The following is a 12,185-nucleotide window of genomic DNA, read 5'->3' on the forward strand; positions in this document are numbered from 1 at the left end:
CTTCCAGGACACCGTAACGCTGTTGTACCTTTATGTAATTTAATGTCATACATAGTATTTATTTGCATATATATATAATTGACGACTCTTAATCGGTATAAGCAGGTGTAAAAAAAAAAGTGAATAAAATTGACTGTACATTAATTCACAACACATTTTATCTGAATCTGTTGATGCAATTTCTATTTCTTCTGTAGGTTTGAAGTTGTTGATCGGCACCGCTGGGACAGACTCGCACACGCGTCATGGTACGAAACACTTCCTTCAGTCTCTTCATGTGGACACTGTATTTATATTCATTTAAATAGTTTACTTTCCTGTTTTTAAAAATGTTTCCAAAATGTTTCTGCATGCAGTTATCACACCGCAGGGGGCGGAGCCTGTCTGAGGCCCTGACCCTGGAGCAGTTGGAGGAGGGCGGAGTTGTCATTTCCGGCATCACCAACCGCACCTCGGCCAATCAGGGCCTGAGGGAAGGTATGACATTTGAGCTGTTTGCCGTATTGTTGCTTGATTGTTTTGAGAAAAAAAAAAAAAACACATTTTGAGTTTTTCACAAAAGAAAAGGAAATCAGCTCAAAAGCCAGAAAGACCAGAATAATAAGCACGCCTGTGCAGTGCTCTGCTGTGAGGTCATCGTGCAAAACATTCTGCATTATTCAAAAAGATAAATATGATGCTTTCATATAAAATTAATATTATTTTCATGCTGCAATTTGTGTTGTAGTTAACTGCAATAAGTTAAAAACATTAATAGTTACGATAGCAGCGGCGTTGCAGGCGGCACCGCTATCGTAACTACACTCGGTCACACACAGCAGATCACTGATTTTACGAGGTCTATTAGAAAAGTATCCGACCTTATTATTTTTTTCAAAAACCATATGGATTTGAATCACGTGTGATTACATCAGACATGCTTGAACCCTCGTGGGCATGCGAGTTTTTTTTTCACGCCTGTTGGTTACGTCATTCGCCTGTGAGGAGTCGTCCACCCTCTCGTCGTTTTTTCATTGTTTAGGAATGGCTCAGAGACTGCTGCTTTGTTTGATCAAAATTTTTTCAGAACTGTAAGGCACAACTGAGTGGACACCATTCGATAAATTCAGCTGTTTTCGGTAAAAATTTTAACGGCTGAGAGATTTTGGTCTGGTAGTGTCGTTTAAGGACGGCCCACGGCGCCTGACGGCGATCTGCTCTTCGAGGCGGCAGCGTCTCGCCGTTTCAAGTTGAAAACTTCCACATTTCAGGCTCTGTTGACCCAGTAAGTCGTCAGAGAACAGAGAACTTTCAGAAGAAGTCGGCATGAGGAGTTTATTCGGACATTCCATTGTAACGGACATTTTGTAATGAAAGAACGTGCGGGCAGAGTCGCATGTCGGGCTGGACCTGACCACGGGGGGGTCACGACAGGAAAAACACCTCCGTGTTGGAACATGCCCAAGCTGTTAAACAATTTCTCAGTTACTCACTTGTTGAAAGCCATCAAAAGCCGCCTAAATTTTACAAATGGTTTTCAACACAGAGGTGTTTTTCCTGTCGCGGCGCACACAGATTTGCCGAGTCGTCACGGAAACGACTCTGCAAATTTGCGCGCATGTCTTTCATTAAAAAATGTCCTTAAACAGTGGAATGTCTGCATAAAGTCCTCATGCCGGCCTCTTCTGAATCTTCTCTGTTCTCTCACGACGTCCTGGGTGAATTAAGCCTTAAATTAGGATGTTTTCAGGTCGAAACAGCCCGACGACGGCGCCTGGAAGCGCTGCGCGACGTCCCGCTCCGTGGGAAGTCCTTACAGTGACAGAAACACCCCATAATCTCTCATCAGCTGTTAAACTTTTCACCGAAAACCAGCTTAATTTCTCGAATAGTGTCCACTCGGATATTCCTCACAGGTCCAGAAAAAATTTTGATAAAGCAACGCGCGCCGTCTTGAGCAGCGTGTGAAACAAAGGAATTCAGCCGAGAGGGCGGGACCACATCTCACTCAAGGCCTGCCCACAGGGAAATGACGTCACCGACACGCGTGAAAAAACACACGCATGCGCACGAGGGTTCAAGCATGATTGGTGGAATCGCACGTCATTCAAATCCATATAGTTAAAAAAAAAATAAGTGTCTGTTTCTTATCTAATAGACCTCGTATGGACTCTTCTTCTTAAAAAAAAAAAAAAAAACCTTTATTCCACTGGAGATTCAGCATCCTCCTGATTGATAACTTGATTAAGATCAATAAAAATGGTGCACAAGTTCAGATCAAATCTACAACAGATCAGGAATTCTGGTGCTACAGTGCACAAATTTTCACTTGTTCTCGCCAGGGTCATTTCTTAAAATCTGCTTTTATACAAACACTTTCTGAGAGAAATGTGTAATTCTCAGACATTTAATCTTGTTTAAGTAATGAACAAAATTTGGTGTTCTTGTAATAAAGTAATAAAAAGCCTCATGCTTATTGTGCTTCACTGCAAATATTTAAAACCTGTTTTCCACTCTTAATTAATGTTAGATAATATCTGTGCTGATTCCTTATTTTATATTAGTGATCAACTATTTGCCTTTGTTATCTGTTTGGAAGTCTCTGAGATCTGATTTAAAGTTTAAACAGAAGAGTTAAGTTTCACTTCCATCACGCATGTGTAAGTTTAAGATACAGGGAGGGCTCCCCCTATCTGTGAGAGCCAGTAACATATAGACTAAACCACACCCACTGTAATGCCCACATTGTATAAAAGTGTTGTGCGAGCCATCTTTGTCATCCTTCACGAGATGGACGCCATCTGTGAAGTCCCAGGCCTGTTTTTTAACATGACCTTCAATAAATTCAAAATGAGGAATATATCGATTTGGTTCTTTGTAAGGGGCAGTAAATTACATAAAGAACTGGGAGAAATTACATTAGTACCTGCTTTTAATTTGTTTTAAATGAAGGTGTTTTGTATGATTTGTATGGTATTTGTTAGCGTTTTCGAATCTTTTAAACTTTGCTTTACTGCATTTTGTCTTTTTTTTTTTTTTCTTGGAAGCACTTTATAATTCAAATTATTCTTATTATTATCATAAATGGTGAATTTTGTTTATCTTTATACTTGTTAATCATACTTATCTTTAAAAAGCATGTTTGCACGAACATATGTATTGTAAAAATTACCGCTAACCGAGGGAATGTCTGAATGTCCAATATGATGCTAGAATTACCAATCTGTTATAACTAATCAATAATTAGAGATAAATATTTAAAGGACTATTAATGGTTTATTAATTTACTAAAACCAAAACCAATGTCTGTTTTCTGTCTAAAGTTGGAGAGAATTTTCTAACATTTGATAAAAAGGTAAATGTCTAGCAGCTAACTCTAGCTAGCTTATCAGAGAAAAAACATCTACAAGTTCACATGCTGCTTTGTCGTGAGGTTCTTTTACAGAAGTAGGAAGCGATTGAAACTTTGGATCACTTATCATGTGGTCATGTTCATCCAAATGGTAAAAACTAGGATTCCTTTGCACAGTGAGATAAACGTCGAGCTAACAGCTATGGCTAGCAAGCTGGCAACAGCTAAACAATGCAACAATACCCTGTTTGAGAGAAGAAGGTAAACCTTTTTTTTTTCATTTGCAGGGGATGAAATTGTTGGTGCAACGATCAATTTCGATCATCTTTCAAGGGATGAGGTACTGAAAGTGCTGAAGCTGATGGCGCCATTTGACGATAAGGTGCAAGTCCTGATGAAAAATAAGCGGAGCAAAAGCCTCGACCATCTGGATCAGTACAGCAGGAATTCAGGGACGGTAAGTGGAATAATGCAGATTATCAGGTGAAACGTAGTTACAACAACAAAACAGCCTAATTTGACCTGTTTGTATTTGGATTCTTAGCGGGTCATTCTTATGATTGTTTTTCCTTCATATGTTTAAAGTTTGTGCAGGATATTTTTTCTTCAGCAATTAGCAGTAAAATTAAATATTATCATCCAAATATTATAGAGGAACCCTTAACATATTTAAAATTTTCAGTTATTGATTGATTGATTGATTTTTGGTCCTAGACGCTGGAAAATCCCTACAACAAACTATACAATGCCAAAATCAAGAAGTATATGACAGATGGTTCACATGGTGCTGAGGGAGGCCACGTGAACGGGGAGGCAACCACCAATCCAAAATCCAGGCTCGGCCGGAAACAGGACACGGATTTGCCTCGCCTTGGTGTGGATTTTGGAGTTCTGAAGACAAACACACCGAGACATGATGCTTTCGATGATTCACAAATGGATGATGTCACATTTTCTGCTGATGGAAATTTAATGGATGGCATGAATATGAACCTTCCGCCGTTGGGTAGCAGCTCAGTTGGACCTAGTAGAGTTCAGGTACCAAGTCTGAATGTTGATTCTACAAAGTCACAGCTGAAGAGTCCAGACCGCCGTCGCTCTAGGACATTACCAGAAAGTCCAGATGTTAACACCACAGCGGGTCTACAACTGTCACAACCTGAGAGTCCCTCAGCAAACCTTGATGGTCCTCAGATTGGACTTGAGACAAATGGAACTTATAATGCTCAAGATATTAATGTGGGTTTACCGAAAAGTGATTTGCAGCGACCAGGTATACCTGACATGGGACTAAACGTCAACAGGGGAAAACTCAGCGGTCCAACCTTTGGACCTGATTTGAATGGTCCAGAATTTGAAGTCAGGACTCCAGATGTAGACATGTCAGATATTTCATTGGCTAAAAAAAGTCTCAAGCATTCCAGTAAACTGAAAAACCCTGACTTAAATGTGGATCAGCTTTCCAGTTATGTAGAATCACCCACAGTTGAGGTATCTGAGAGATCTTCAGACATCAGAGTGGAAATGCCAAACATGAATGTATCAGGACCACATGTTGACCTTCCACATGTCAAAAGGCCACAGTTTAATCTCTCTGGACCAGACACTGATATGTTTTCAGGTGATATACAATTTTACAAATCAAAAACTGGTTTGAAAGCTCCAGATTTTGATGTTGGTGTGCCATCCGGTAAAGTCAAGATGCCTAAATCTGGGCTTTCAGGCAAAGGTAAAGTAAGCATTGAAAAACCTGACGTGCGTATGAAAACGTCCAAAATAAAAGGTGACCTTCATGCACCCAGTGTAACCCAAACAAAAGCTGAACTAAAAGCACCTGATTTAGACATCAACGCTCATGCAGTTTACATGAAATCACCTTTGGGAAAATACAAAGCCCCCAAGTTCAGAATGCCCCAATTTGAGTTTCCAGGTATTAATGTCCCAGATATTGATGGAGACCTAGAAGGTCCAGATCTGGATCCATCAGCACCTAACTTTGAGGAGAACATTCATTTCCCCAGACGTGACTACACAGCCCCAAATCTAGACCTGAATCCTCCAGGTATGGATATTAATCTTCCTTCTGGTAGCTTAAACTTTGACGCAGATGCACCTACTGGCAAGGGCAAAATGCCCAAATTAAAGCTGTTTGGCACCTTACCACAGAAGAAAGGTGTGGATATTAATGCAGACGTAAAAACACCTGACCTGAGTCTGAAATCCCCAAATATTGGGGGGAAAGACAGTCTTTACATGAATGTAGGAGACATGGATCTCAAAACTCAGAACATTGACATGAATGCTCCTGACATCCATGCTGGTATGCCTTCAGGCAAACTGAACAAATTTAATCTTTTAGGCTCAAAAGGACCAAATCTGGACTTGAACACACATTTCAAATCACCTGGTGTAGATTTATCTGGTCCGAACCTCAGTGGAATAAATGCACCAGATCTGAACATGCCCAAGGCTGACTTCAAGAGCCCCAAACTGGACCTCAATACGCCAAATTTCAAACTGAAAATGCCTAAAGCAGATCTTCAGGGTCCAGACTGGGATGATGATGTTCCCTCAGGCAAGTTGAAAATACCAAGATTTAATCTCTCAGGCACATTGCCAAAAGGTTCTAACATGGATGTGAACGCAGATCTGACTTCACCAGATTTGAGTATGAAAGGTCCAAAAATAAATGGTGGACTTGACTCCCCTGACTGGGACTTGCCAAAGATGGACCTCAAAGCTCCAAAGTTGGACATCAACACTCCAGACGTCGCCACTGGTTCACCTAAATTGACAATGAAAATGCCTAAATTGAAAATGCCTGATTTTAGTTCCCCAAGCATAAAAGGACCAGAAATTGAAGGCCCAGATGTAAATTTTAATTCACCCACTGTGAATGTCAAAGGTCCCAACACTGATTTTAGAATGCCCAATATTTCTGGTCCATCAGGAAATTTCAAAAAGCCAAACCTGAATCTTCTTGATATGGATCTGGCTGCTCCAAAGGAAGAGGGTCCTAATTTGGACCTCAATTTACCTAAACTACATGCTACTGGCGTGAACCTCAGTGGTGGAATAAATGCACCAGATTTGAAAATGCCTAAAGTTGACTTTAAAAGCCCCAAACTGGACTTAAGTTCCCCCGATGTTGACTTAAACATGCCATCAGGTAAAATGAAAATGCCAAAGGTGGCAGTGCCTAAAGCAAGCCTTCATAGTCCAGACTGGGATGTTGACGTGCCTGCAGGCAAATTGAAAGTACCTAAAGTAAACCTTTCAGGGACATTGCCAAAAGCACCAAATTTGAACATAAATACAGATCTGAAGTCTCCAGATTTAAGTCTGAAAGGTCCAAAGGTAAATGCTGGACTTGAGTCTCCGGACTTGAAGTTCCCTAACATGGACATTAAGTCTCCAAAATTAGATGTGAACACTCCAGATGTCAACATTGGTTCACCTAAATCAAAATTTAAATTTCCGAAATTGAAGATGCCTAAATTTAGCCTTCCAGGCATGAAAGGACCAGATGGAAATTTGGATGGTCCCAGTGTTGACCTTAATGCACCAAATGTGAAAATGAAAGGTCCTAATGCTGATTTTAGAATGCCAGATGTTGATGTTGGTGGTCCATCGGGAAAACTTAAAAAAACAAACTTTAACTTTCCTGATTTTGGGTTTTCTGGTCCAAAGTTAGATGGTCCTAATTTGGATCTCAAATCACCTGATCTAGATATTGCTGGTCCAAATCTCAGTGGTGGGATAAAGGCACCAGAACTGAACATTCCCAAAGCTGACTTCAAAAGCCCTAAATTTCCAGACTTGGATGTTTCTGGTCCTTCAGGCAAGCTGAATATGCCTAAATTAAATCTTTCAGGGACTATGCCAGACGGACCAAATATGGACATGAACACAGATATGAATTTTCCCAATTTCCCAAGTCTGAAAGGTAGAATTGGTTCCCCTGACTATGACTTGCCAAATGCAGATCTCAAAGCTCCAAAGCTTGACATAAACACTCCAGATGTTAAAATTGGTTCACCTAAAACAAAATTTAAAAAGCCCAAATTGAAGATGCCTAAATTTAACCTTCCAGGCATAACAGGACCTGATGGAAATTTGGATGGTCCGGATTTTGATATTAATGGACCCAATGTGAATATCAAGAGTCCCAAAGCTGATTTTAGAATGCCTGATGTTGATGTTGCTGCCCCATCAGTAAAAGTTAAAAAGCCAAACTTGAATCTTCCTGATTGGGGCGTGTCTGGTCCAAAGTTGAGTGGCCCTAATTTGGACCTCAAATCACCTGACCTAAATATCACTGGTCCAAACCTCAGCAGTGGAATAAGTGCACCCGATCTGAACATGCCCAATGTTGACCTCAGCATGCCCAAGTTGCCCCACCTGAAAAGCCCCAAACTGGACCTCAGTACTCCAAACGCTAACCTAGACATGCCATCACTGTCAAAGCCAAGAGTAGATCTTCATGGCCCTGAATGGGATGCTGATGTTCCATCAGGCAAGTTGAAAATGCCCAAATTGAATGTTTCAGGAACATTGCCAAAACCTGATCTGAATTCACCAGATTTGAATCTGAAAATTCCCAAACTAAAGGCGGACACCTATTCCCCTGACATGAACTTGCCAAACATGGACCTTAAAGCTCCAGCATTAAAAATGAACACACCAGATGCCAACATTGGTTCACCCAAATCAAAATTCAAATTTCCTAAATTAAAGATGCCTAAAGTTAATTTCCCCAGCCTGAAAGGACCTGACTTTGATGGTAATTTAGGTGATCCAAACATAAACATTAGTGCACCAAATGTCAACCTCCAAGGACCCAAAGCTGGTTTAGAAACTCCAGATGTTGATTTACGCAGCACAACAGGAAAACTCAAAAAGCCACATTTGAAAGTGCCTGATGTGGAGTTTTCTGGTCCAAAGCTAAATGGTCCCAATTTTAAGTCACCAGATTTTGACACTAAATTACCAAAAGGACCAGGTTTGAACATGAATTCTGACTTCAGTACTCCAGATTTCAGTGTCAAAGCTCCAAAGATAAAGGGAGGCATCAATGCCCCCAATTTGGGTTTACCAAGCACAGACCTCAACGCTCCAGAGTTCAATGTCAAGACTCCAGATTGGAACATCGGTTCACCTGATGCAAATTTCAAGAAGCCTAAAATGAAGAAACCTAAAGCTGACATATCTGGCCCAAAAGGCCCCAATATTAACATAGATGGGGACTTGCAAGGGCCTGACCTCAATTTGCCAAATACTGGCATTAGAGGTCCAAATGGAAAATTAAAAATGTCAAATTTAAATATGCCAGACCTCAGTCTTTCTGGGCCCAGCGCAAAAAGACCAGACATGAATCTTTCAACCTCTAAATTTAAAGCCCCTGTTGTCAATATGCCAAATTTAAATTTGCCCGATGCCAATCTCAAACAGCCCAAATTAGATGTTGGCGCAAAGCAACCTGACTTTGGAATAAATGGTAACATAGGAGGGTACACCGGAATGAATGTTCCCTCAGGAAGCATCCAGGGCCCTCAAACCGAACTCGATTTAGCAGACAAAGAATTCAAACTGCCTTCTTTAACGATGCCTCAGTTTGGAAGTCCAGATTATGACAAGGTGGCCTCTGACATTGACTTTGGTGCACACCTGAGAAAAGATAATCTGGGCATTTTTCCTCCAAATGCAAAAATGAACGTGAAACCAACAGAACTGAAGGGAACTGTCGCAGGTCCACAGGGCTCATCTCCAAATGTTGATCTAAACATGCCCAAAGTTAAGAATCCAAAACTTTCTTTCAAAGCTCCAGAACTTGATGTTGACAATCTTTCAGCAGATTACCATGGACACGCTTATAAGACTCGTGCATTTGATATAACAGGGGAAAATATCAAGGTGCCGGTCCTGGACATTGATAGAGATGTCCTTCCTCGTCCAAATGACAGAAAATCCACAAAGACCAGAATCCGGTCCAGCTATCCTCTTTTGGATGGTGACTTAGACCACACAGACGTCCACCATCCAGACCTCAACATTGATGATTTTACAGGCAAGGACCATGTATTAAGAGCCAGAGGTTCCAAACTGGACCTGCAAGCATCTGGTAACTATAGACAGGTGATTTCTTCACCAGACCTTAATCTTAACCTCAGGGACCAGAAACCGAACAGAAAAATTGCAGCTGGTGATGGTGAGGTAAAGGCAACACATCAAAGACGTGCGCAGACTCACATCAACGCACATTTGCCTCATTCTTCTCAAACTTCGAGGCTAAAAGTGCCCGATGATACTGATGGATACTTGGTTACCATTTTTCCTACACAAAAAACCCCTCAAAAAACATCGCGCAAATACAACACGCTAGGCGGACTTGACTTTCATCCGTCCAATTTGGAACTTGAAGTTCCCGGTGACAATGACCTCAAAGGGTCAACATTCTTTTTTTCTAACCTCATATAGCTTGTTTTCGTGAATGTCATCACACAGAGGTGATGGTTAAACCAGTAAACTGGTCACAAGCTGGTAGGAAGCTGGTAACCAACACAACGGTCCTGAGTAACCATGACATCGGAGAAACACAATAATGCTAGAGTTTGTTTCCATTTGTCTGGAGTGATGACGTTTTCCACATGTTGGTGTTGGCTAACAGATATTGCTGCAGAATGTTAGCCATCTAATTGGATAGCTATGGCGAATGCAGCAAACCAGAACGATGCATTCACTGTAAATAGGTTTTCTGTGCAGCACTTAAAAGCTCTGAGATGATTTAACGGGATCTCTGGACGGATTTATCGCACTGTCATGCAATACAATACTCTGATCTGAACTTTTTTGGGGGGGATATCTGAGCCAATCACTTAGGTCAATATCAGACTGATACTGATCCAAAATATCAGCTTGGCACAGCCCAAGCTAGAACCTCTGCTATGCTGTAACGGACAGAGTGAGAAACACACATTGTCTGATTCCTGTACGTTTACCGTTATCAGTCCAAGTTACGCAATAGTATCAGAACAAAAACATAGACCCTAAAAATGGCAGCTCTGCAAGGAATTATGGGATATATGATCTCAGTCGATGGCAGCAGAATTTAAGAATGCTACAACTTTATTTATATATATGAAACCCTGTATAAAGCACTTTTCCGGCGATGTTGCTAATCCTTATTTTAGAAAACTCAGATGCTTGTTTTGATGTAAGTTGTCAAATTTTGTTGTATTTTTTTAGAAAGGAATTTACCATTTTTTCCTTATTTAAGAGTTTTTCTACTTGAGCTTTTTATAATGATGTTAAAAAAGTTATGATTCAACGTTTGTACTTGTTTGTGTAATGCTACATCATGTTGTACATTTGTAATAGGTAATTACGGTTTGAAAGGAAGTTTTTTTCTTTGTTATTTTTGTACATTAAATCTAATTTCCTAAATTGTATGACATCACCCAAAAACCCCTCAGATTCTCTCCTGTCATTCTGTTGCTGTACTTTTGAAATCTGAGGTCTGCAAAACAATTAAACTGCCCACAAATCTTTTGGCCCCACGTTGTTGTTTTTGTTTACAAACTGTATCTGTGGAAACGGATGGAAAATAAAAACAACGCAGCTGAAAGATTGGACACGCTGGTTTGAAGAAGGAAGTTTGTAAAATATTTCAATATTACGATGCGTAAAAGTGAGAATTGTTTTGTATTCTTATTAAAATCTATGTTCAGAGTATATATTTGATATTCATTATGGTTGTATATAAAATATGTTTATTAAAATCATATTAAGACGTACTTTGGCTTCATGGTTTCTTCAACTTTCATCAGAAAATCTGAAGAACATGTCAACAGATTTCAACAACTTTTACGACCAAAGTCAGTGTTTTTAAGCAAAGAAAGAAGAATCTGAATCCAGGATTATTTTTCTCTGTTTCATATGTCTCCCTCTGATTTCAGTGTTATTTGTACTTTGGATTAAAAAGTGCCAAAATGTTCTCAAGCAAAACTGTGAAGCCCAGATTGTCTCTGTGGATGAAATTGTTATAATTTTAGTGTTATCAACAAAAGGGTCCCATTAGGGGTCCCATTAGATGGAGACCGATTACCTCCATCTCACCTTGTCCTCTGTCTCACCAACCACCTGCATGTCCTCCCCCAGGACATCCATAAACATCCTCTTTCTCCTCCCTCTTCTCCTGCCTGGTGGCTCCATCCTCAGCATCCTTCTCCCTATCTACCCTGGGTCCCTCCTCTGCACATGTCCAAACCATCCTCATCACTCCCAAAGAAAATTGCATCTTCAGCTTTGCCCTGTCTTTTTTTTAGTGCCATCGTCTCTAAGCCGTCCAACGTAGCTGGTCTCACTACTGTCTTGTAGATTTTCCCTTTCACTCTTGGAGATGTTCTTCTGTCATAAATCACTCCCGCCACCTTTCTCCACCCTGCCTGAGCTCTCTTCTTCACACTGTTACTTTGGATAGCTGACCCCAAGTAATTAAGTCCCTTCAGCTGCTCCCTTGTTTTCACTCAGGGTCGCCACAGCAAATCCAAGGCGGATCTGCATGTTGAATTGCCACAAGTTTTACGCCGGATGCCCTTCCTGGCGCAACTCCACATAACATGGAGAAATGTAGCAGGGGTGGGATTTGAACCGGGAACCTTCCACACTGACACCAAGTCCACTAACCACTTGGACACCACCCCTGTCCTTTGGACAGTTGACCCCAAGTATTTAAACTCATCTACAGTAGTGTTCAGAATAATAGTAGTGCTATGTGACTAAAAAGATTAATCCAGGTTTTGAGTATATTTCTTATTGTTACATGGGAAACAAGGTACCAGTAGATTCAGTAGAT

At 40.7% G+C, this 12,185-nt stretch overlaps 1 protein-coding gene and 1 long non-coding RNA gene across 4 annotated transcripts in view; one reads left to right on the forward strand and one right to left on the reverse strand.

Moving 5' to 3' along the window:
* The window catches only part of si:ch211-69b7.6 (neuroblast differentiation-associated protein AHNAK), a 19,625-nt gene extending 8,503 nt beyond the window's left edge, over positions 1–11,122 (forward strand). For 2 of the 3 annotated variants that reach the window (XM_034187882.1, XM_034187884.1), the window contains exons 2-5: positions 198–248; positions 357–477; positions 3,619–3,788; positions 4,046–11,122. In XM_034187882.1, coding sequence (XP_034043773.1) covers positions 246–248; positions 357–477; positions 3,619–3,788; positions 4,046–9,808 — 6,057 coding nt within the window. In that variant the 5' untranslated portion in view covers positions 198–245 and the 3' untranslated portion in view covers positions 9,809–11,122. Of the gene's footprint in view, positions 1–98; positions 249–356; positions 478–3,618; positions 3,789–4,045 lie in introns of those variants that run through there. The other variant, XM_034187883.1, reaches the window with a different exon arrangement.
* Positions 814–11,596, reverse strand: LOC117525976. The gene is made up of 3 exons (XR_004565175.1): positions 11,436–11,596; positions 10,306–10,310; positions 814–825 (listed from the first exon to the last, which is right to left on the reverse strand). It is a non-coding gene; the product is annotated as an uncharacterized LOC117525976 (long non-coding RNA).
* Positions 11,597–12,185: the final 589 nt, after the last annotated feature.

The sequence above is a fragment of the Thalassophryne amazonica genome, chromosome 15 (genome assembly GCF_902500255.1).
Source record: "Thalassophryne amazonica chromosome 15, fThaAma1.1, whole genome shotgun sequence".
Lineage (NCBI taxonomy): Eukaryota > Metazoa > Chordata > Actinopteri > Batrachoidiformes > Batrachoididae > Thalassophryne > Thalassophryne amazonica.